Consider the following 26,557-nt stretch of genomic DNA (forward strand, 5'->3'; position numbering starts at 1 on the left):
AAAAGTACTCCTGTCAAAAGAAAGTCTCCGACATACCCGCAACATAGTATGGAAAGAAGCTTTAGGTTAAAACCTGATTAAACTAACCTGCTGTTCATTATGTAAACATAAGATAATTTTCTTTAAAATAAAGCAATAAATTAAAGTCTATGATTTGTTTATTTTATGCTGCTGAATGATGATGATCAGAAATATCTATGGTATGTTTAGCTGTGATAGTCTTAGGGCACTTCTCCGACCCGAGCGTATTGTTTGACTTTGGTGGCCCAATTTTTTTTATTCTATTTTAATATTTGACCTTTCATTCTGAAAAAGGACCTAAATAAAAAAAAAGTAAGGAAAGCCTTCATGTGATAATATCAGTTTTTAGGATCACTGAAATCAAACACCTGATCTACACAGAAATCTATTGTATATAATAATAATTGTCAGTTCACATTTTACTTTTTAAGTTTATGTAGATTATCACCGAAACACCACCATATTACAATAAATAGTTACAACCGAGCAAAGCTTGGTCGCATAGGTACTATTAATTTATATCCACTAGAGATAATGCAGGATCCCTGGTCGGCGGATATGAAGGGCTTCATGAGGGCCCTGTCGAGACGGCTGGTCTTGGAGACCATTGGGCTGGCGCTTACCTCTCCCAGCGTATATCACTAGGAACTGACATGGAGTCAATGCCACAGGTGGACCTGCTGGACGGGGTACTCTATTTGTAACTTGAATGGAAATAATTTTGAGTATGAGTACTTTTTTCAATTTGGTTTTTTTAGTATAATTTTAATGGTAATTTAGTTTTTACTTGGTTATTCCTGTTTTTTAAATATTGTTATTTGTATTTGTTCCATAAAATCACTATTTACAATTATGACATCAAAATTAAAATTTGGTTATAAGTGTTGTAATCTGTAGGGCTAAGATGGTCGGCTCTTTATCATTTGTCACCATACCTGTCACGTTCTAACAAGCATGTAAGCGCGAAAGTGACGGGCACAGTGACAAGTGATAAAAATGGAACCATAATACCGCCGCTGGTCGGTAATATATATGAAACAAGGGTCATAGAGCAAAAATGAAAAACAATGATTAGTGTAAATTTTATTTAGAATAAGTATAGGACCCCAAATGGAGCTCTCTTAACACCCCGATCCTCACCCATCCTCAGTAAATGGACGAACCAGCGGAATCTGTGGCCTTTTGTTTCGCCGATGATATTCACTAACACTGAAAGAAGAGAAATGGATCTTGCAGATAAAATAAAATAATAATAATAAATGTATATATTTTACAATTGTATGGTTATATAACTTTATATTCATATAATTTTATGGTTACAAAAATTACTTATTATTGAGTTTGAGTCGATTGAAAAATCGAATATATGTTCGCGTCTGAAGGGCTGGAGTTATGCTTGATTTCCGCGTTATTGCTGCCCTGGAAAAGAACACTTACTTTTAGTACAGAGTATCATAGAAACCTATTTTCGCACCTTAAAATGTATTTTTTCATTTTCTGGATACTGTCAAAAAACTTTCACTTGGCATTACATGAGCCAACTTTTATTGGAAATTGGCAATAGTGCACTAATGTTAGCTAGGTAAGTGGTTTCATTATTGATCGTTCACTGGCTTGAACTCATGAAGTCATGAAACGTACATTAAACACATTATTTTTTACCTGTACTGGTAGATTGTGAATAACGTCATTATTTATGCCGTTTATTTATATACTCGTACCTTAGTAAAGATGCCCAATAAATGACGCGGCTTTGAATCATTATTTTCATTATTACAAATGTAAAGTTTTTTAACATGATACCATTAACTTAAATAGAGTCCGTTTTAAGCTAACTCTGTACCTACTTTGATAGAACAAAGTGAACAAAATGGCATTACCAGACAGAAGTTTTTGTGGCAAAATAAAGTGTTTGACAAAATGAAATATCGACATGTCTGTTATCGATGTTACCTTAACAATACCTATATACTTATATTTTACGAAGTGAAGATAGCTACCGTAAAATACAAAACACGTTTGATATATATCTTCTTTAATATATTGGTCGTTTTCTATTCTTTTAGCACTGTATATTTCGGTTTATGTTATTATTTTAATGTACAAAATAAATGTAATAAAGAAATTATGTAAAAAATTGTAGTTAATTTTCATTCTTGATATTTCTCGGTAGTTGACAGCAAGTAGAATTTACATCTCTTAATTATGAATATATGACTGACTTATCGATAGTTGACAAGCGGACCCCAGGCTCCCATGAGCCGTGGCAAATGCCGGGACAACGCGAGGAAGAAAAAGACTCGTTATTGCCACAAAAACTTCTGTCTGGATTGTCTGGTCATTACATAGTCACTGAATAGAATTTTAATATTTATTTAAGATGAGATACCTATAGTTTGTCATTGCAAATGCATTGCGGAGTTAGCGATTTACAACAATTTAAGAGCTTTAAGTTAAAAAAAATCTTCACTTTTTGACGGCGAATGTATAAGTGGTGAGGGGCACACCTTGCAACATCCGGTTTGACGTCTGATGACGTCTCAACCGTCAATTACGGTGTAATAATCATGCATACGACAGTTCTAGAAAGCCTGCTCAATGTGGCGTAAGTACTCTATGTTCCAGCGCCAAACTATCTCGGCTGCTATGGGCCACTTTTAACCCTTTGGTTACAACTTACTACTGTCTTAAATACACGTTTTATAAAGTTCTGACTTTTTTAGGATTCCGTACCTCAAAAGGAAAAAACAGAACCTTTATAGGATCACTTTGTTGTCCGTCTGTCTGTCTGTCTGTCTGCCAGGACCTTTTATCACCGGAACGCGTGCAGGTATCGAGTAGAAAACCATTAAATTACGTCTACCCACGGCTCCCCTTGAACCTGTGGAAAAAAGCTTGACGTAAAAAAAGATACGGCCGGTAATGCCGCCATAAACTCTTATTTCGACAATCTCAAGGGAATCAAAATTTATAGGGTACTTTCTGTTGACCTAGAACTATGACATTTGACAAATAATACCGTCTTATACTTACTACAAATATAGGGAAAAAATATGAAAACTATACATTTGTAATTAAATGATAAAATATATAGATGGACCTACATATTATGTACGGTGCTCACGGTGGGCAAGTCCAACTCGCACTTTGTCCAGTTTTTTATCTTGTTTTAACTATGTATGAGTTGTGTTGTTACGGATATAGATACCTACTTTATTTGTTCCAGATATTTGGTGCGTCCGTCCCCTTTTTCTGCCCAAAAAACGTTTGAGAGACATAATAGTCGACGAAAATCGAATATAAGTTTCTGTTCTCAAGCTTTAATTCAAGCGCAGAGCGTTGCCAGCAGAAGAGGATCTGGTATCGGTGCCACGTTCACCCAGCCGAGAGCTCCACCACTCTGCACAACAAAAGCCAATTCGTTGTCTTTACCGGATAGTCCAACTATCATAACGGATTTTAGAGGACGGTCCAATTCACTTCGAGTAGTAGATGACATATTACTGCGGAGATCTAATTCGTTAAGACAAAGTCTTAGTGGCGTCGGTTCTCGACGAAGAAAGAGTAGTCTCGAAGAAATAGGCATATCACATTTTAATTCCTTATTGCAACATCAGCAACAACAGCAACAGCAAAACGCTAATGCGATCAAAATCGCCTTGAACGGTAGCATAGGGTTAGAGGTTACGCCGCCGGAGGAGACTCCCGCCGAAAGGTTCCCGGGGACGAGCATGGCACTCGGCGGATACCAGGAGGCCGCCGCTGCCCTACCCTCCACGTCGATGGGCCCGAGCGTCCCGTCGCCGTCGCCAGACACTCAACATTTGCAAGGAACTATTGTATGATACCACCTAATGTGGGGACGGCGACTAAGCTCCGTTATAAGAAACAAATGGACGTAGAGTGACTACTTTCAATATTCAGTCATACTTAACTCGACTTGTCACTGAATTCATGACTATACGGAGCCTTTTTATAGTAGCGTCTCTACTTATGTATATGTAGCAACTTAGTTTTGAGAAAATGAATAAATGATATATTGTGAAGAATTAATAATTAATTGATAACTAGGAGTGGTGTAGCTGCTAAAGAAGCTGTGTAATTTAAGCGGGATCAATTAGATACTACTATAAGCGGGATACTTATACAGCATAGTATTGTAATGTACATAGCAGAGCTTTTTCGATCGTAATAAATAATGTATATGTAAATAGAGAGTATAACATGCAAATAAAGAATTATTATTTATTATTGTTATGTGTAAATATGGACAATAGGATAAATATATACTGAAAAATTACCTTTTATTTACTAGATTTAACTGACCAAAGGACAATTACTAATTTTACCATTATAATTACATAGTATATTGAATCTGTACTCTACTTTTAACACTTTATTGTTGATAGATTTGGTCAACTAATTAATTCACCAACTATTCATAAAATACTAGGTATTGATGTAGTATCAATTTACACAAGAGTTTCTTTATCTTTAGTTCTAGAGCTTATTATACCTGACAATATCATACAATTATAATCTGTGTTTTTATATACAATATAAAAGAACTTAGTCCGTTTCACTCTGTAAGAGTATCGATAGCTGCCTTTTGTGTATATTATGAAGTAAATATAGATTTAAAAAAAGACTTTTCTTTGTTCCTCTTTCATTTATTTTGATTGTATTATAGATAATCGGTTAAGACATGATATCGGCCAGCCAGTTCGATCAGTGATAGTATATGCAGTGATTCTGCTCTACAGTCCTATTTAAGAGGCGAGGGGACGGCCGCTTCTCCACACAAACGTAGTCCCCATTTTCCTCACTGGATATTGGCATAATGGAAAATATTTTTACATAATTTGATGTATATTAACGTAGGGGCATGCATAGCTGTGATTGATATACTTAACAGATTAAATAAATAAATATTATAGGACATTATTACACAAATTGACTAAGTCCCACAGTAAGCTCAATAAGGCTTGGGTTGAGGGCACTTAGACAACGATATATATAATATATAAATATTTATAAATACTTAAATACATAGAAAACACCCATGACTCAGGAACAAATATCCATGCTCATCTCACGAATAAATGCCCTTACCAGGATTTGAACCCGGGACCATCGGCTTCATAGGCAGGGTCACTACCCACTAGGCCAGACCGGTCGTCGATTTTGATATTGTGTCAAAATATTCTCAATAACGTTAATATCCAGAGAGGAAATTGACGACTACGTTTGTATGAAATTTAGATTTCGCACGGGTCCTCCACTTTCGTCCTAAGCAAGGTACATATGTACTACCAAAGAGAATATGAAATAGAGGTGTATTGTCGAAGAAAACTGTAGCCATATAAATTTACTGCCATCTTTCGACAAATGATTAAAACTTTTAGAACGCCATTTGACTTTAATCCTTATTCTTTCACTGCTATGTGGAAAATAATAAGGCTTAAAGTGAAATGGCGTTATAAAAGTTTTAATTATGTGTCGAAAGATGGCAGTATATTCACTGTGACTACAAAGTATTCTTTGACAATCTTCCTCTGTTTCAAATTCTTTTTGATACTACGACTACTAGAGAACACAACGAGAACAAAACGTGTGCGCCACGTAGTTAGCTACAATTACCAAACTTAGGTAGCATAATTTAATATCGTTTTTATATACTTGGATTTACAGTGCGACCGAATTGGTAACATCCCATACATTTTTCATATAAAATATCTCATACAGTTATATCAGTAGAAAGTAAAGTTAAACAGACAATTAAATTATATTTCAGACGCAACCTTTTACGAATTTCAATTTAGTATGTAACGTTATTGCACCTAGGTCGATTTCTCCGTGGCGATTTATGCAGATAGGGCGTATGCCACTAAAATAATTAAAAAAAATGGTGGGAAAATATGGCGCCAAAATGTGTGTGGTCCTGATCGCATAACTAGCTGACCGGGTGAACTTCGTATCAACTACATATATATATATATATATATATATATATATAAACGTAAGTATGTCCTTTTAGCACATCACGGTTTATCGAATCATTGTGATACAGCATTAGGCAACAAATAGGTAGGTCTACATTTTTTTGACCAGTACTGTATGTACATCATAAATAGAGATGTCCGTTCAATTCCTTGACCCAGATAAAATGTCGTTTGACAAGGTAATATGGCCTTAGCTGCCTCTGGCTTTAGCTTGCGTCAATGGACGAATAGTACAAAAAAAATCATTTTTCTGAAATTCTTTTGACACTTCGATAAAGAACAGTAGAAATTTAAAGATGCATTGTCCGTTTTGCACTTTATGGTAGAACAAATATAGTCCATGCCCAAAATGTGAGAATAATTTATTACGCTGCGATGAATGCGGAGTATTACTGGAGAAAATTGCAACTTTTACGTTAAATGTAGATATAAATTGACCCGAGCAAAATAAATGTAGAGCACCGGGACTCGTCTGACTCTCAGTCACAGTGGCTACCCAGTAGAAGAGATTAGAAGTTAAACCTTAATGTGCAAAACGCGTTTTTTTTAACAGCAAAAAAAAATATTTTGAAAAATTAAAAAAAAAAAAACATTTAAAATCGTGTCTGGTATCAGTTAACAGGTACACACTTAAAAAAGGTAATCACGTCGATTTTATAACATAAAAATAAACAATAAAATGGTGGCTTTTTCAATGTAGAAAATTATTTTCTACATATTGCGCTGCTGACAGACTGTGGATAGACGAGTTCGAACACGAAGCTGTGAAAGGATCGATACATTGGTATCCGAGGTATCCTCAACATACGCCTCCAGCTCCACATCTCAAATGCATCGATCCCTTGCGTTTCTCGGGCTCGTATCGTCCATGTTTCCACGCCATACAGAAATATGGAGAATACTAGAGCGCCTACTAGCCGGGTCTTGATGGTGATATTATACCTCTCTTCTTCGGGTCATCGCGTCCTTAGCCATACTAATATGCCTCTTTGTTTCCGGTACGCAGTTGCCATCATAATAGATCAGTGCGCCCTAATATACATAGTGGTTCACGATATTAACCCCTGGTATGATGTTAATTATTCTGGGTAGTTTTTTGACACGCTCTACTACAATTAGCTTCGCCTTGTCCCTGTTTATTGCGAGACCCATTTGGTCGCTCTCCGTCTCGAGTCTCTGAGACAGCTCAAGCCATGCGAAAACGGCAATTCAAGATTTATTCCACGGCTTGACTTTTGCCATTTCGTTAAAATAATCATTATCTAAATTTGCTTTTTGATTTAGCCGTCTGTCATTTGAGATGACGTTTGCGATACGTGGCTTTAAATACCAGTCTTTGAAATAATGGTCGTATTTCAAAGTGATACTAAATGACCTAAAATTGGGGCTCGTATTTATATATATATATATATATATATATTGTAAATATCCAAATCACATAGAAATCGGATCAGCCCGCGTAGCCAACATGCCAAACGCTAACGCTCCGTAGCGTAGTGTTTATACGCGACTTTCAAAAACTAACTACAAAAGCATATAAGGCGTAAAAATTTGGTGAAAACACATACATTACATATTAAGGCAACAAATCCGGTAAAAGGAAAATCATTTTTTGCTAAGGGCAGTCTTACCATGCTTACCCTTTGTGGACATGGACGGCAACGAAATGACAGTGATGTGGGATGATATAATAAGACATGGATAAGACAGATACAAGATATGGATAAGACATTCGATGTTTTGAATACGTCTGATTTGGCTGGTACACCTAAGCAAACACAAATACTAGGCAAATATGAACAGTTCTTATCCACGGTCACTTTATTAATATGGCAAAAAAAGATTTCAAGAATAAAGTTAAAAACCTTACAGAGAAAAAAATCTACTAATACTAATACAGAATATTTCTTGTAGGCAATTTTGTATAAATTATTTGCGTATATGAACATTTTTTTCTATGGACCACCGTTTACGAGTTATTTAAGAAAAACGAAATAAAAGGGACCTTTAAACCGCTATGTAAGCGTAATCCAAAGAACTTCTTTATGCGTTACGTTACCGTGGACGAAACGTGGATCCACCGCTATACTCCCGAAATGAAACAACAGTCAAAGCAGAGGACTTGTCCCGGTGAAAGTGCTAAAAAAAAGCAATAACGGTTCCGTCGGCCGGAAAGCTGACGGCGACCGTTTTTTGGGATTCGCGAGGTATTATCCACATAGATTATTTATCGAAGGGAAGAACGATCACGGGGCAATGACTCTGATTTGTTGTCTCGATTTGACAAGAATTAAAAATGAGGTGACCCCGTTTAGCCCGCAAAAACGTGCTGTTTCACTAGGATAATGCTCCGGCTCATTCATCTCACATTGTCACATGGGCAAACTGGATCAATTGGGTTACAAAATACTGCCGCACGCTCCTTATTCCCCGAATTTGGCTCCTTGCGATTTCTTTTTGTTCCCAAACATGAAATCTTGGCTCGGAGGCAAACGCTTTATCTCAAATAAAGAGGTCATACAGGACACGGATGAGTATTTTGCAGTTTCCGAAAACATATTTTTGGAGGGCTTAGAGAAGTTGGAGACGCGTTGGGAAAAGTGCATACATTTGAAAGGAGACTACGTTAAAAAAAATTTTTTTCATGGGTAGGCTCACTACTTATCATACCACCCTCGAACTTACCTAGATTCTTTAATTATTTAGGTTTTATAGTAGAAAAAGTATTATTTTAGATGCCTCTTAAGAAAGTACTGTATACACAGCTGCATAAATCCTAATATACAAATACCTATCAATTACACATCAGTCATGCATTCAATATTCAATCAAAGGTTAATACAACATGAAATCGAATAAATTACCTATTTGATGAGTAGTTCTAAGCTGTGCCGTGACAAATCATGCAAACGATGCCTTGAGATATTTTCAGTAATACTGATACGAGTATAATGTGACGTGGCGTCAACACTAGCAGAAATCACTGACAAAACACAGGACAGAAAAATGGCCGCATTAGTGAATTGGAGTTATACTTATTCTATATACTTTGGAATACTTGCATTGGTAAAGAATGTTGCCAAGACGAAACCATTAGGCTCGTAGTTATCAGATATCTTATAGATCCAAGCTTCTAAATCTAAAAGTCCTAACTTCACAAACTCTACACCTTAGTCAAATATATGGCTTGGCCGTTTCCCCACCGTCGCATGGGCGTAAAGTGAAAAATGTATTCACTAGTTTTTTTTATATATATATACAATATTTCTTGTAGTAACGAAACGGCCAAACCACATATTTTGACTAAGGGGTAGAGTTTGTGAAGTTAGGGCTTGTAGAGTTAAAAGGTTGGCTCTCCGAGAGATATGATAACTTTTTGACAGTGCGAGCCTTATGGTTTCGTCTTGACAATATTTAACATGAAAATGTTTTTGAAGGGATTTCACTTCTTTTTGTAAGTTGCTTATGACAATCTTCCATCCCCTAATTTAAAGGGTTGGGCATTTACTTTTTAAAAACCTGAATTATGTATTTGGGAGCATCTTTTAAACAATCTGTTTTTTTACTGATTCCCCATACAAACTTCAACCTCTTTTTTCCCCTAACGCCCTTTTCCTCCCCCTATTCACTCTTACGAGATGATTTGGGGTTGAAAACTAGTCTATATGCTTACTTATAACAATAATTAAATCGGTTCAGCGGTTTTTGATTTCCCATACAAAATTTCACCCCCTTTGAGGCAAAAATATTTCATGTTATTGTTTTTTTTTGTTGTTTGTGCAAATTTCAGCTTTATATGACTTCAGTAAGTACACTAAGGGTTATAATAATCATCAGTGAGTGAGTGAGTCAATGAAGAAATCGGGTTTTATTAGATATGAATAAAACCTAATGTACATGAGAGCTATGCAACTGAAATGTTTTATGCTTAATAAGTCCACTATTGACATTATATCCCGAGAAAAGCATTGAAAATCAATAACACATAAAATTGACGCTGCCAGTAATAATAATAATAGAGGCAAGAGCGGAGAACGATAGCCTCTTATCATCAATATCGGATGAAAAATAATTGGCGGCATATTAACCTTTTATTCAATGAAAAATCAGCAAAAACGCTCAGTCTTTCTTGGAAAACGTGTTGGTAGCTTACTTCAATGGACTGGAGAATAAGTGCATACAAGCCCAGCACGCTTTGGTGCTATTATTCGATGTTAAAACTGTAAGCCACCATGCTGAAAATTGTACTTTTACTATTTTGACAAAATAAACTAATTTATAAGTTTTGTTTTTTCCTCGCAAGTGTGTTGAAAAACGTCGTATGAAACGCGTGTGGATTGGTTATTACTCACATCGGCTTACTTATTGCACGCTCGCGCGCACAATATCGCCTCGTGTGTAATGACTAACTTAGCACACTTGTATCATAATGTACTATTGAATTCAGTACCTATAAAAGAAAATATATCGGTATTTTATCGTTTCAGACTACTATTGCAGACGTAAACAATACATCCGTAAGTCTTACTCTCTTCTCGCTGCCATAATTATTACATACACTAAGATATATTTGTCCTAGCAAGTGTCATGGTATAATTATATCAGAAATGTGGGTCAGAATATGTTAAAACTGTAACCCAGCACAAACGAATATCTAACAAAGAAAGAATTTGGTTACCTTTCGTTACGTTAGTTACGTTAGGACTGCAACTACAAATAAACAAAATATATTGTTTTTATTTACTAAAATTGTACATACTTAATTAAAGTCTATATACTTAGTCGATCCATTAGTTTTGTACAAAAGTTATAGGTACAGGTTCCTTATTATTTGTATATGTATACTACAAAGTACAACGCCTCTTACCTCTCCTAACGTCTCCTTTTAACGGCCTCCTAGCCCAGTCGGTAGTGACCCTGCCTACGAAGCAGGAGATCCCGGATTCATATCCTGGTTAGAGCATTTATTTGTGTATTTATCACAAATATTTTCTGAGTTATGGACGTTTTTTTTTTGGGTATAAGTATTTAATATTATTTAATATTACGAGCATTACATGTAAAAATAGGCACACGAACATGCTCAATAAAGTAAAGCTGTATATGTACTATATTATTTAAAAGTTTATTTAATGGTGAAATACTAACAATATAATGTTACGTAATTTGCTTTCGCAATTTTATTTCAAAGTCATAAAAAAACTTCAAAAAACACGCTTCCTATTTTAGGGTATTTTTATTCCTAATCATTTATTTTTCTTTTTTAACATGCTTGACACTTGCATAGCACAAAATTTGAGTCTTTTATTTTAATATATAGTTAGTGTAAATTGGACTGAAAAGATCGCTACTTAATATGTTTTACCAAGTCTACTTCTTGTATTGGCAGCCAAGTCTAAGCGTGTTACTGAAAAGTACCCTAAGTTTGAAGGGTATTAGCTGAAGTACACACTTGTCAGATTACTAAATGCTAGAGACGAAATAAACTTTAATAAAGTAAATTCATTACAAAAATACAATTATGTCTACTTTATTAATATGACATTATTTATTACTCCCTTTATACAATCCAGCCGCGTGCTCGCGTCTAAGGACAATCCTAAAGTTAACAAGTAAATAACATTGTGATCTAATTTTTAAAGCAATTTTACTACGTTTTGATTAGCATAAAACAAGCTATCGAATCATTTTTATTAAAAACTTTGTATTACATTTTATCAGTAAAAAACTTTTATGACAGAACTTATGGACCGACTAAGCACAATATGTCTTTATACTAGTTAAAAATATGTGTCGAAGTCTAGCCAAAGGTCCCACTTTGTCGCTTACCATAACGACGAGATTTGCTGGCAAGTGACAAAGTGGGACTTTTTGCTTACTTTGAAATGACACATATATATAGAATATAAGAAAAGCAGCGTATAACAAAAAATACTTTATTTCATGTAAGGAGGCATTGGGGCTATTGCTAAGAGAGTTTAAGGCTATTGATGAAGTTTGGCTGGAGCTTGAGATTGGGCTATTGTAAAGAGATCGGGACACCTACGATAACAATGCTAATACACGCATTATCGAGGCAGGCGATAACTTGCCGCTGACTAGATGGGCCCCTTAAATTGCCGTCGTAAAGACGACCAACACTTATAATTATTGTATTATACATTTCACTCCTGATTTCCAAAATTCATCGTGTTAGGTATGTCATAAGTAATTCACTATTTTCTAGGTAACTTGTTCAGCAATGGTAAGTATCTAATATCATTGCAGGGCGGGAAAGAAATCTACTCGATGCTATTGTATTTATGTTTATTTTTAGTATTTTGTACAAAATAGTCTTGAATTGATTATTTCTATGGTACTTAAATCAAAAATTTCTAAAATAGAAATAAACAATTAAGAGCTAGTGAACATTGCGCAGCGTGACGTAGTTTTGCTATTTTGGTAGGTACCTATTTAGAATCTGCTACTTTGGTGGCTACGTTAATGAATAACTGTGCTGCCAACACAACACACTGAAGCTGGAAATGATAAGGGTTTCTGCTCGAGAATTCTCGAGGCTAGAAATCTCGAGAAATTTGTCCTTCTTCGAGGCGGGAAAAAAAAACTCAATGCAAAAGTTTTATTTCTCGTGAACTCGAGAAATAAAACTCTTGTGCTAAGTAAAAAGAAAACACGTGTATAACACGTGATGTGTCTATAGTGTACTTTCTTTAGGTAGTTAAATAAATGGAAACAATCTGTTTTTTACTTTTTCAGGTATTTAAAACATTTATTAGTTAACCAACCAAAAAAAAACTGGGTTGATCCATCCCCTATCGTGCTGGCTTCAATCGATTTTCATGTTTTGAAGCATTTGAACTACTACCCTCAAATTTCTAAAGAATTCGTCTCGTTTTAAGTTCTTTACATGGCCCTATAATTCGTTTATTTAGCATTAGAAAAAAATGTAAACAATCTTGACGTGTCTCTTTATTGAAAAACGCTTTTATAAAAATAGTATTTATGAAAGCAAAATAAATAATGCAAATGATCGTATATGCTTTATAATTGTTACATTTTTGCCCTACTTTTTTTAAAGTGTTTTTAAGATTCAAAATACACGTCAAGATGCTTATTAAAATTTCTAAAATAGAAATAAACAATTAAGAGCTAGTGAACATTGCGCAGCGTGACGTAGTTTTGCTATTTTGGTAGGTACCTATTTAGAATCTGCTACTTTGGTGGCTACGTTAATGAATAACTGTGCTGCCAACACAACACACTGAAGCTGGAAATGATAAGGGTTTCTGCTCGAGAATTCTCGAGGCTAGAAATCTCGAGAAATTTGTCCTTCTTCGAGGCGGGAAAAAAAAACTCAATGCAAAAGTTTTATTTCTCGTGAACTCGAGAAATAAAACTCTTGTGCTAAGTAAAAAGAAAACACGTGTATAACACGTGATGTGTCTATAGTGTACTTTCTTTAGGTAGTTAAATAAATGGAAACAATCTGTTTTTTACTTTTTCAGGTATTTAAAACATTTATTAGTTAACCAACCAAAAAAAACTGGGTTGATCCATCCCCTATCGTGCTGGCTTCAATCGATTTTCATGTTTTGAAGCATTTGAACTACTACCCTCAAATTTCTAAAGAATTCGTCTCGTTTTAAGTTCTTTACATGGCCCTATAATTCGTTTATTTAGCATTAGAAAAAAATGTAAACAATCTTGACGTGTCTCTTTATTGAAAAACGCTTTTATAAAAATAGTATTTATGAAAGCAAAATAAATAATGCAAATGATCGTATATGCTTTATAATTGTTACATTTTTGCCCTACTTTTTTTAAAGTGTTTTTCTAGATTCAAAATACACGTCAAGATGCTTATCTTCTTTCTAATGCTAAAAAACTAATTATAGGGCCATGTAATAGCAAATATTATAAAACTAAATTACTATTGATAAATCAAATCATCCCGATATACTTACATATCACGATATATTTACTTATATATACAAAATAGCACGATTTTAGCAGCTTCATTGTTACGGAGAGCAAGTATTATTATTAGTATTATTACGTAGTAACACTTCAGTAAGATTGTCACATCAAGTTAAATTAAATTTACTTGATTATATTATTATTGTATTATTGTAATTAACTACTCATTTGTAATTTTCATTATAGTGCCATTTCGTAATAATCATGTCATTGAAAATTCGTATCTGAATTGGTTACCTACATGACATGGTACCCCTAGTGTAGAGACCGGTACATTCATAATTATAAATACTTTAATGTACATAATTGTCTTTTAGTTTAGTTTTATATTCTTGGCTAAAAAAATATCTACCATATTGTCGTTTGTTTACATATTGTTAAATACCTAAAGAAATGCACTATAGCATATCACATCACCGGCGCGCACGCATGCACCTATAGTTTTTAGGGTTCCGTAGCCAAATGGCAAGAAACAGAACCCTTATAGATTCGTCATGTCCGTCTGTCTGTCCGATTATTTGTTTGTTGTTCAATTTTTTATTATGAAGTGCAATTTATGGTAACTAAAAAATTACCATTTGTCTGATTTGTAATAAAGCAAAAAAATAACAATAAAATGGTGTTTTTTGAACCTTTCAAAATTTCTCAAAATTCTCGAGAATTCCCGTGCCTCGACAAATATAAAAGGTCGAGAAACCGGAAACCCTAGAAATGGTCTTAACGAAATTTGCCCATTAAAAGTACACTGGACCCGATTCGCGCGTCGCTCCGATGTTTTGGGCTAGACAACGCTATGCGCATATTATAGCGAGGACTCAGTGCCGAGGAGTGTCGTCAGAACCTCGCGTTAGCGGACCAGCGCAGACTGCGGGCCGCGCTTATTCAATTTAACGACGAAGCAGATAGCAGCTAGTCGTTTAGCTTCTTTAACATTGCACATTGTCAATATACAATTTGAGATATAATGATGTATTTAACTCGGAAATATGTTATTATTTATTTATTTATTTTATTTCTTCGGAAAACTTACAGCTAAAGTAACAAAATAGGTTTCGAAATAAAAACATTAAGCCAATTACAAGTTTCCACAGGTAGACAGGGAGGTTATCTTCTGCATAATTAATTATACTAAGATGCGGCTATGCCACATTTGCGTGCGTTTCTTATTGTCTAGATTGAAAAAGGTAAAAGAATCATCTTATCTGTTATACTTATCGAAATAACATGAGTTATCATTTCATGACCATCATAATTCTTAATATTTTACAGTGTCGAGGAAATGATTGTACGACATATGTGAGTATAAAACAATGTCATGTCATGAACCCTGCTCATTTGCTGCACTGTACCTATATGTTTATATTACATCCTATTAAAAACATGCATCAGAGTTTTCAGGCAAAATAGCAGATTCAGATGGAGCGCTGGTGGCCTAGCGGTAAGAGCGTGCGACTTGCAATCCGGAGGTCGCGGGTTCAAACCCCGGCTCGTACCAATGAGTTTTTCGGAACTTATGTACGAAATATCATTTGATATTTACCAGCCGCTTTTCGGTGAAGGAAACATCGTGAGGAAACCGAACTAATCCCAACAAGGGCTAGTTTACCCTCTGGGTTGGAAGGGCAGATGGCAGTCGCTTTCGTAAAAATTAGTGCCTACGCCAAATCTTGGGATTAGTTGTCAAGCGGACCCCAGGCTCCCATGAGGCGTGGCAAAATGCCGGGACAACGCGAGGAAGAAGAAGGCAAAATAGCAGATTCTTCACATTTTTAATATAATTAAATATGCGTGTTAGTCACGTGAATTAAATATGTAGTTGTAGGTACCTATTAGTATTCTAGTCACGCTAATAAGTCTTATTGTTTCAAGTGTAACGGTCCAATGGCTGTAGCTTCGGTAAGTAATTACTTATACAATTAGTATTCTAATTTCCGGGTATATTGGAAATAATTTTAATACTGTAAAGAACAGTCTTAGAAAAAAAAGTGATTATTTGCGTACCTATGAGCTGCAGGGTCAATAGTTATTCCCACCTAGCGTGTTACCACCAAGTTAATAGCACTGGTACCTAGCACCACTAACTCGTACAGTCAATTTCATAAATATGTAAACATTTATTTACCGTAATCCATTGCCAAAGGGTGAAAAAATATGTACTATGAACTCGGCTGTACTGTACCAATACACTTTAGTGGGATCTACTGGGATTCTTGTTAACCAGTGGATAGTTGGTTACAGGTGACACTGGTTCTGACAGAACATGACGCACTGCGAGGGCATACAACATTTAATGAATACGAGTAACTATCAACTATTAATTTACACCTATTAATTCATAATGCTTTTCGTTTTCAGGCTCAGGGCTTTAATGCAGCCGCAACGGTTAGTTAATAAAAATGAATAATGTTATAAATTCAATATTGTGAATCAATAACAATAATTACCTATACATACATACAATTTTAGGTGGACGGCGAATTAAGTACTGTTGAGGTAAATTTTCTAATTTAATTTTAATTTAAATCACGAAATAGGTTATAGTATTTTATGCAACAGTTGTATAAGAAGGGTCAAAAAAGGCGAGTGGCGTGAGTTACAATGTGAGCCGGAGCCGAAGGTGTAGGCGAACATTGTAATGGAATACGCCACGAGAATTTTTTGACCTACTTATACAACGTTGCATACAATATTTTTCCTACGAGTCAACAAAAATAAATCTTAATTTAGGTAAACAAATTACAGCAAAAGTATATAGCCAAGACGCGCGAGCATACCTTGTTACGCGCCCGGCCCGCCCCGGGCCGCGGCCGGCCGGTCAGCGACACCTCCTCGTAACTCATGAGGCCCTGGTACTTGCTACTTGCTAAATTAATTTTTTAGACAGTTTTTTCTCAATTTTGGCCACCGTAGCCTACGGAGACTAACAAGCAACGCTAAGCGGTCTTCGTAGTCTATGAGTGTTGCTATATTACGGGTGTCACATGCGTGTTTCTGACTTATGAAGTAATTATTTTTACTATGCAACCAAATGAATATTTTGTAAGTTGGCAGCAATGCACTTAGTTTAAAACTGTATTCGTTTTGGTTTTGTTAGGTTGGTAGCCATTAATCGCAGTAACGTTATAGCTTATAAAAGCACAAGAGGAATAGACAATATAGACTTTTCTTGAAACCTTTTATGTATGTTCTTATATTCGTGTTAATGAATGCATAAATGACAGATAACAGTAGAGGAGTAGGAAAAGTACTTAATGCAACAAGTAATCAAATTATTATTGTATAGGAGGTAGAGCATAAAAATGTCTACAATATATTTAATGATCATTTATCTACGTCCCAATGTTTGTCTCTTTTTGCCAAGGCTCAATCTGAGAACCTGAGGTCTGCTTGCCACCACATTAAATTTTATTGTAACTGCTAAAAACCTCCCTACACAAAGGGAAACTTGTGTGGGTTTTTTTTTATTATTTATATTATTAAAAAATTAACACATCAGTAAAAGAATAAGGATCAAAGTCAAATGACAGAATTACAGCGAAAAATTATCAAGTTTCCCGCCAAAACCTTTTTTTTCTTCTATACGGTTAGAGACACGTTTGAGTAGACATTTTTAACGCTACCTAATATTTAGATGAAATATTAATGTTTCAATGTGTATATGTATAGTTAAGAAAAAAATTGATAATAACTGTGTTATTTGTTGTTTGTCGGTTACGGTAACGAAAACAGTGTCGCGAGTTCAATGATTTGTTATTAAATAATTAAATAAAATTGCTCTAAGTACAGTCCAAATCATTTATTGTTTTTTTTTTATTTGTTTGAATATTTGTATAAAATTCCATTAACAACCTCTTGTCCTAGCCGCACCTGAAACGTCATACTTCGCAGCCTATTATAAGGAACATGACATCGATATTTCATTGCATGTTTGAGAAAAGCATTATACATGTCTGGCCGTGAAAAGGGCTTGCCCGCTTTGTATCACTTTGCCTATACCTACTCTTCCGGCGAGCCCTTCTTTCCCGGTGTCTACAGCAGTGTACCATTATTTATCACATTATCCTGTATGCGAAACGACGTCATTTTTACGTCATTCGCACTAAAAGTTCGAGCCCTGATGTTTTGACTTTTCTTTATAAACAACTATTCGTTTGCAGTGTAATGGAGCGTTTTGTCATTCCAATGTAAGTTTACTCATACTTAACATCACTTTTAGTAAGATTTTGATATCATACAATTTTTAAGAAAAAAAACCGACTTCATTGAGGGAGACCGGTGAAAGAACGATTATTGTTGATTTGAGATTTCATACAATGAAATTAAAAAGACAGCGTCCTACGCCTAATTATGTAGAAAAGGAGGTAACATGTTTTTTTTTTTGCCACTGCACCCACCTTGACACATTTCAGATTTGCCCTATGGTTGACTGGTAAAATACCTACCCGCTATAGGGTATTCGACTGTATTTAAGATAAATTATTTCAAACCATGCATGAAATAAAGCACCAGATAATTATTAAAAAAAACTAAATAGGATAGAAATATACAAATGTGCCTTGAAAACCTAACTGCTTGGCAAAGAGAACAAATTGCCAAACGTGAACTATGCATCATTGAAGAGTTCCGTTCTGTTCATCATCAGCAATTCCACTTCATCAAATGTCACTTCTATAAATGTAAATACTTGATTTGTTAATGAAAATACTAATCACTATATATATGCCTTTAACATTTGAGGAGTTCCCTCGAGTCCTCATGGACCCCATCGTCAGAACTCGAACTTGACAAAAAATTGTCTTGAAAATCTAATTTGCTTAACAAACACAGCGAAGAGGACAAATCGCCAAACGTGTACTATGCGTCGTTGAAGAGTACCATTCTGATCATCATCAGCAGTTCCACTTCATCAAATGTCACTTTTTAAAATGTAAATGCTTGACTTTTTAAAGAAAATACAAAAATCACTATATGTATGCCTTTCACATTTGAAGAGTTTCCTCGATTCCTCATAGATCCCATCATCAGAACTAAGTTTTGACAAAAACGGGACCAATCTGTATATGTTTAGATTCAAACAAAAAAAAATTTTTCAAAATCGTTTCAGAAGTGATGGAGTTATGGAGTAACAAACATTTTAAAAAAATACAACCGAATTGATAACCTCCTCTTTTGAAATCTTGAAGTCCGTTAAAAACCGGCCAAGTGCGAGTCGAACTCGCGCACGAAGGGTTTCGCACCATTATTTAAAAATCACTTTTTTGTATGGGAGCCCCCTTAAATATTTATTTTATTCTGTTTTTAGTATTTGTTGTTATAGCGACAACAGAAGTACATAATAAGTACATAATAGGTGAATAAAACCAAATAACATGAATTGTTAGATATCTTAAAATTATGAAATAGTAACGATTTTCACCTACCAGTCTTATCCTTGCTTATTTCTTTAAAATTACACTATTTTCCTGAAAATCAGTTTCACATTATGTTACAAGCGGACTCAATTAAAAACTCTATGTCAAAATTAACCATTATGTTCCAAGAACAATTGTTTGCCTTCCAAAGAAGTCTCGGTAAGGCAGATCCAGCCATCCCCACAGTTGCTTCAGTGTCGTCGAGCTTCAGCGCTTTTAAGGAGTTTGTGATGAAGTCTCTCCAGACCCTTCAGTAGCAAGTCAAGCTCTTAACCCGCTAGGTGGACTACATCGTAACACGCGCGCGCCGTAATATGCTCCTCGTTCATGGTGTGGCTGAGGAGGAGTCCGAAGACAGCCAAACTTGCTGCTAGCAGGTTGCAAGCTATCCGGGATGATTTTTCGGTTACGGAGGTTGAACGTTGCCATCGGCTGGACAGACGCGGCGGGCGCGGTGAGAAACCTTGCGCCATCTTCGTCAAGTTTAAGAGACTGCCACCAGTGACGACGTGTGGTTCGGCAAGGCTGCACTGAAGGGCACAGGGGTGACGCTTGGCGAATTTCTGACTGCACTGCATCACAGCGCCTTCATGGAAGCACGCGAACGATTCGGAGTGAGAAATTGTTGGACCTCGAACGGCGATTTAATAGTTTTTGGCAAGGGCGGCGTGCGTCGTCGCGCAAACACCATCTCAGAAGTAAGGGACCTGTCGGATGCGCCAGCCGCGTCGACAGAGCCTGTCAAGGCCATCTCGGTTGCTTCGGGGGCGGCATCGCAGGCGGAGAAGGTCCTGATCAGGAGAGAGAAGTCAGCCGGGCAACAACGAAACCCCTTCTTCTTCTTGTGTCTTAGTGTGACAATTTTTTTAATTTAGCAGTATTTTATCCTCTGTACTCTTAGACTTAGTCGTGCAGCAGCATTTTAATTCTACCTTCTTTATTTGTTATAATTTTATTAGTTTACCGACTTCAATGACGTTCGTTTCACTTCACATTGAGAGTACTTCAGTGTTGCTGTAGTTAAAATTCAACGTTTTGTTTGTACTTTGCCTTTTCTGTGTTTAGTGTGAGTTTGATTTTTAATACTGTTTGTAAGCTGTAAATATTCTTCTAAAGCTGGCGGGTAGCGTTAAGCCTAAGAGCGTTCGGTACTAAAGATATAGAACTATTTAGTTGTTTAGTCACTGAAACACAACTGCCTTTAAATGAGAAAATAATTAATAAATCTGTCTCCGATGACCATTTTGCTATTTTAACGGGATTCATTTGGGAGCATCAAGAACGAATTGCACTTTAGGTATACAATGTAAATGTGTCATTATACAAGCTGTTGGGATTTTTTTTTAACGTCCATACTGGCAATAGTAACAGAGGCTAATCGGTACTTTACTGCAGCTTTCTAGATACCAAATAGTGTCAGAATATGTGGCGAGTGTTATTAATTCCTTCGAAAGAGACGGCCTTCCATTTCAATTTGGTGTCAATGCATTTAGTCGCCAATGGCTTATTAACAATCACAAAAAGGAGATAGCGACGAGCGGGAGCTCACGCATCAGACCGACGACGTCCGAATCGCATCCAGTGTGCTAAGCACCTTATGTTGTACTTTCGAGGGTGACCAGTTCGACCTGTGACCTTATAAATATTGTTTATGGTAGTATAAAAGCATAACAGTCAGCTATAGTAGAATACAATAGGTACGTTAATACCTAAATACCGCCCTGATTTATCACTTCTCGCAAAAAAGAAGTCGACGAGAAAAAGAGGCAGACAGAGAGTGACGATGAAAAAGGAATAGATTAACGGCCAGGGCCGGATAGTGATTTTACATACAAAATCACTAATATTATATTCATTATACATTAGGTCATAGGTCCCACCCAGTCCATATAGTACTTTTTAAACCAAGGTGTACGGTTAGTTAGGTAAGTCGGGGCGTAAGGGTTTCGTTTTTGCCATATTATATTAATATTTCTCAGTTAGCATATATAAGAACAATTTTTTTCTTAATTTTGTGAGATCATATAGTTAATTTATTATTTTCAGTGTAATGGTTACTCAAACACATGCATGGCCAAGGTAAATATACGGTTACATTTTAATATTAACACATTCACTGCCAGCGCGAGGTACTGTCAGCGTCATATAGTACGTAGCAGTCAAGATCACCAAATACTTGGAAACGTCCATAGTGGCCATTGATATTGAGTAAGCCAAAGCGATCAAATTGTTTAGCCCATCCACTGTGTACAAATCTACCGAAGCATATACCTAGTTGGTTACTAAGTTCTGTTGCTAACGAAAAAATAAAAAATGACATAATGTGGTGGATTTGTGAGCTATAATATAATTATATACCACACATAACGCTAATCTCGTCGTATCTATAATGAATTGGAGCCTAAAAGAGAATAGTATCGCAGTAATTGCGTTGCACAAATGTGGGTGCCCACATTCCCTAAAAAAAGTTATCAATGAAGACCTTGGACTACACGCTTACCGCAGACAAAAAGGTAATTTGCTTAATGGACGATTAAAGATTATGAGTCTAGAGAGAAGACGCGTGCTATTGAAGCGGTACGCACAAAATGGCCACCGAAAAATATTACCCTTGAACAATGTTGTAACCGCCAGAATGACAGAGTGTATGCAAAAAACAGTCAATAGGCGATTGCGGCTGTTCCGAAAGTGCAACGAGGCCATCATCCCTCTTATGTGATGATTTGGCTGGGTGTGTCATACTCAGGGCTAACACAGGTTCAGTGAAAAAGGTGTGAAAACTGGAGCCAAAGTTTACCAGTAAACCGATCTCGAACCTATAGTGAAACCCTTAAGCCACACCCTATTTCAAAACCAGCCATGGGTGTTTCAACAGGACTCAGCTCCTGCACAGAGGGCAAAAACAACTCCAGCCTGGTTTCGAAGGAACAAAATTGACTTTATTGCCCACGAAGACTGGCCGTCCTCCAGCCCGGACCTTAACTCCCTGGATTATGTCATAGTGCAGGTTATTGAGGAGAAAGCCTGTGCTAAACCCCACACAAATCTTGACTCCCTCAAGCGGGCCATAGTTAAGACAGTGACGGAATTAGACATGACAATCGTGCGTGCCGCTATTGACGACTGGCCTTGTCGTTTGAGGGCCAGTGTCAAGGCCAGAGGAGGCCATTTTGAATGATATTGTCATATGTAAGTCCTGATTTTGTGTAGTTCTTTTTAATATATAGTTTATTCAACTTTCGTTCGTATATTTTATGAAGATAAAGATTATTGGCAGTAACAGAATTTAGAAACCAACTAGGTCAAATATGTGGTTACATTCAAGCAGCCGTAGGTACCGTAACAACCACACTGCCACTGGTAACTAAGCATCCGAAGTATCCAAAAATATGGAACACACTTAAAAAGTGACCTTTATTTAAATGATATAGATTAAATCTCGATCCAATGATACAATGGATAAGGTGAGGAATTAAATAACATGACGAAACCTGTGTGACATTGACATAAGATTCTATTTAGCTTGACCTGTATGGTATATTTAGACTACCATTTTTACAATCGAGCTATGTTCAATTTCTTCCAATTTTGAAAATCCCTGAGAAGAGTACCTACCTGTCAGTAATCGTTTTATCTCATTCATTTGGAGCATGACGTATACGTTATAATTGACATTTATATATTGATTTTAGGTAAATTCGACTGTATGCAGTCAGTATCAAATAGATAGTGACAGCTAAAGTTACCAAATACGAGGGGCGTCACACTGTGGGCTGAAATTCGGCTTTCATTGACATAGAAACCGAAGTTGTTATTTTTACGTTTTTTTGATTAAAATAGGTTTTGCCCAGCATTGTTATGGTAACCTATGAATTTTAGACGGTTTGGAATGAAAATTGTGGAGTTACGATTTTTTTTCAAAATTAATGTATGGAGCAGGAACAAGAAATCATCATTACTCAAGAACCGCAAAACAAACCGTAATATCCTCGCAGGTGGTTATACTACGAATTATTTGTGATTTTTTGGCATACTACATATATCCGCCACGGGTGCGGTTTTTTTTTTTAAATCATTAATTGTTTCTTTGGAAAAAGCACAAAAACCAAATTCCACATTTTAAATTATTTTTGATTGAATTGGGTTTGGCTCAGTGTGTTTATGCTAAGTTATAAGTTTCACACGATTTGAGTTGAAAATGGTAGAGTTATGATTTTTTTTTCAAAAAAAATGTATGTAGCCGGAACAAAATATCAAAATATCTACCACACAAGTGTTTTGTCTTGAACAAAACTGACCTTTTGATTGGGACAAAACACTTGTGTGGTAGGCTGGTGGGCAACAAGAGATCGCTTATGGTATTTCTATGCTGTTGTCCGTTTAACCGTCCGCCAACTTCAACTAGTTCCCCAGGACCAGCTTGCGACACCCACGCCCAAAATCGCAGTGTGATACCTACGACCACTTCTGTTATTCGATAACACGTTTCTTTCGTTGTATCTTGTATTGCATAAGCATTTTTGAAGTGAACACTTCTTTAGCGGCGCTATGCACTTTTTGTGATGGGGAAAAAATGTTAAACTCGCGTCAGGGCGTCGGGTGTCACGTGACCGTCAGATTGAAAATTCGTAAGACAGACATGTGACATCATGGTGACGTGCAAATTAAATGTCATCGAAGCCTGGTTACTTTTGAAAAATCGTATCTCCTTCAAGTGTGATATTTTATTTTCTTCATAATCAAAGTGCTGTCTTAACGGTTAAAGAGGTTTAATCTTTGTTAATTGAGTTGTATTGAATCTTTGATATACTCGTACTCGTATGTTGTGGATTCGAAACCCTTATTTAAATACATTCTATAATTTGAGAGGAGAATTTACCGTATCGCCAAGATGAACACCAAATGTTTGACAGATACGAAACCCAAAAACATTTAACGTATTGTATGGGAAATTATTTGTTGTAATGTTTTTAATAGTTATTCTGCTATTCGGGGCGGAGACAAATCCAACAAATCAAAAACCATGAAAATCGGTCCATCCGTTTTCGAGTTATAAGTGTTGTAACAAACCCGACTTTGTTTTATACATATTCTACCAATCTCCCCTCGCTTTCCTGCCATTATTAGCTCCTATCCAATTCACACACCCGCCGCTCTTACTATAACTACGTCTAAATTATTTGTAGTACAACATTTTATATACTTACAGTGTATTGGGCGTGCATGCAATGCCGGGGTAATGTAAAGTTATACAAATTTCTGTAGCATGCCCTGGTTCTAAAATATATCGAGTCACTTAGCCTCTTCATAATTTTAAACGACTTTGTCCCTAATTATTTACATTCTTGCTACTAACAATATACCAATTATTATTAAGTAAATAAATAATAAAATATTTAATGTAAAATCGGTGGTAGCCGAGTGGATATGACGTCCGACTTTCAATCCGGAGGTCGCGGGTTCAAATCCTGGCTCGTACCAATGAGTTTTTCGGAACTTATGTACGAAATATCATTTGATATTTACCACTAACTTTTCGGTGAAGGAAAGCATCGTGAGGAAACCTGCATGCATCTGCGAGGAAATTCAAAGGTGTTTGTTAAGTCCCCAATCCGCATTGGGCTAGCGTGGGGACTATAGCCCGAGCCCTCTCGCGCACAAGCGGAGGCCTGTGCCCAGCAGTGGGACGTATATAGGCTGAATTATTATATTATTAATGTAAAATAAATCTTCATTTTCAGTGCAACTCATCTTCATGCTTGGCAAATGTAAGATTGTTTTAAAAAGTGTGTAAGTTTAATTTGATAATCCCACACAAGTATGGTGAAACTTAATTTCGAAAGAATCGAATTACCATTATAATACAAAGCGGTATAAACCTATATTCTGCCTAATTATAACTAGGAAAGTATTCTTGCTGGCGTCTCTGCTACCATTTCACGGCTAGTTTTTGATCAAATTGTACTTAGAAATAGTTTAAGCCCTTGCTCATTCGAGGGAGTGACAGAAACAGATATCCTTACACTGAGATTTGTTTTCTACGTAATTAGAGGGGTTTTCATGGAGCCTAACACAATTCTTTTTTCAATAGGCAGATGGGCCTACTGGAGCGAAAGCCATTGTAAGTTACCTTACCCTCGATCTCGATTAAGTATGACGATACCCAATCCCGATCGCTTCGTTACGGGATTAATTCAAGGATAATTGAGCGGAATTGAGACTACAGAAGAATTAGATAGGGAAAGTTATTTACTCATAAGGAGATACTAACATCACTAACATAGCCAGTGTGATATCCAAGTTACATAGGCTGCCCTGAAAGATTTTTTGTCTTGACTCGCTGTTGAAACAAGGAACTGTTCCGTGAAGATTTTAAAGCCATGATTTATTACGACTTAAAAGTGGATTAACAATACAACAAAGTTATTAATCGCTGCTTATATAAAGCACCTTCAAAGACGACAATATACAGGTACTATTCAGAATTACGTTGTGGCCGTTTTTCCCTCACAGCTGACGTGCGTGATGGTCGACCGAAATTGGCCATTACTGATACCGGCCATAATAAACCGGCAAAAATACCGGCATTTAACGCATCGAGTAATTCAACAGTCTAAATTATTTTACAGCAAGTATTGGGAGTGCGGAAATTGTTTTACCGGTAGATACCTACCAGGGATCGGAACTGGTTGTCGGACGACCACAAAACGGCTCGTGTCAATTGGTGCCGTTATACTTTAGAAAGAATTAATTAAATAATCTATGGCGACGTCTCGTGGCGACTATTGCTCTTGAAGATTGTTGTAGATCGATCAAAGCTGATTGGTGGTACACATGTATCTGTTTGCCAACTGTGTTTGCCATCGTATCTAATGCCGGCCCTCACACGCTCGGAGAACAAAAGACTATCTGAACGGGGAGAATGATAGAATGAGAGTGATAGAGAGACACAAAGCGTTTCGTTGTCGTAGCGATAGCGATTGTCGTCTTGGCTAGGCCGGCTGATATTTAGATTAAAGTAACATTTTGTAAAACCTGACTATTTAAAAGTGCTTGTCGCGAGGCCTATTTGAATTATTTTGATAAAAGAATATTTTGAGTTTGAGTTTGAATGTATTGTTCCTTTTGTTTTTCTCTCAATTATGT

At 36.2% G+C, this 26,557-nt stretch overlaps 2 protein-coding genes and 1 long non-coding RNA gene across 4 annotated transcripts in view; 2 read left to right on the forward strand and 1 right to left on the reverse strand.

Moving 5' to 3' along the window:
* Positions 1–4,669, forward strand: part of LOC133516124 (potassium channel subfamily T member 2) — a 119,616-nt gene extending 114,947 nt beyond the window's left edge. Inside the window, exon 23 of the mRNA XM_061848865.1 lies at positions 3,248–4,669. Coding sequence (XP_061704849.1) covers positions 3,248–3,866 — 619 coding nt within the window. The 3' untranslated portion in view covers positions 3,867–4,669. The remainder of the gene's footprint in view (positions 1–3,247) is intronic.
* On the reverse strand, positions 1,044–8,802 carry LOC133516336 (uncharacterized). The gene is made up of 3 exons (XR_009799203.1): positions 8,709–8,802; positions 1,351–1,440; positions 1,044–1,230 (listed from the first exon to the last, which is right to left on the reverse strand). It is a non-coding gene; the product is annotated as an uncharacterized LOC133516336 (long non-coding RNA).
* A 170-nt stretch (positions 8,803–8,972) lies between these two features.
* The window catches only part of LOC133516311 (keratin-associated protein 9-1-like), a 36,160-nt gene continuing 18,575 nt past the window's right edge, over positions 8,973–26,557 (forward strand). Inside the window, exons 1-13 of one of the 2 annotated variants that reach the window (XM_061849187.1) lie at positions 8,973–9,089; positions 9,814–9,828; positions 10,511–10,540; positions 12,250–12,267; positions 15,270–15,296; positions 15,870–15,896; positions 16,356–16,382; positions 16,467–16,493; positions 18,158–18,184; positions 21,458–21,490; positions 24,621–24,647; positions 25,153–25,179; positions 25,503–25,532. In XM_061849187.1, coding sequence (XP_061705171.1) covers positions 9,030–9,089; positions 9,814–9,828; positions 10,511–10,540; positions 12,250–12,267; positions 15,270–15,296; positions 15,870–15,896; positions 16,356–16,382; positions 16,467–16,493; positions 18,158–18,184; positions 21,458–21,490; positions 24,621–24,647; positions 25,153–25,179; positions 25,503–25,532 — 375 coding nt within the window. In that variant the 5' untranslated portion in view covers positions 8,973–9,029. The remainder of the gene's footprint in view (positions 9,090–9,813; positions 9,829–10,510; positions 10,541–12,249; positions 12,268–15,269; positions 15,297–15,869; positions 15,897–16,355; positions 16,383–16,466; positions 16,494–18,157; positions 18,185–21,457; positions 21,491–24,620; positions 24,648–25,152; positions 25,180–25,502; positions 25,533–26,557) is intronic. The other variant, XM_061849195.1, reaches the window with a different exon arrangement.

The sequence above is a fragment of the Cydia pomonella genome, chromosome 1, assembly GCF_033807575.1.
Source record: "Cydia pomonella isolate Wapato2018A chromosome 1, ilCydPomo1, whole genome shotgun sequence".
In the NCBI taxonomy this organism is placed as follows: Eukaryota; Metazoa; Arthropoda; class Insecta; order Lepidoptera; family Tortricidae; genus Cydia; species Cydia pomonella.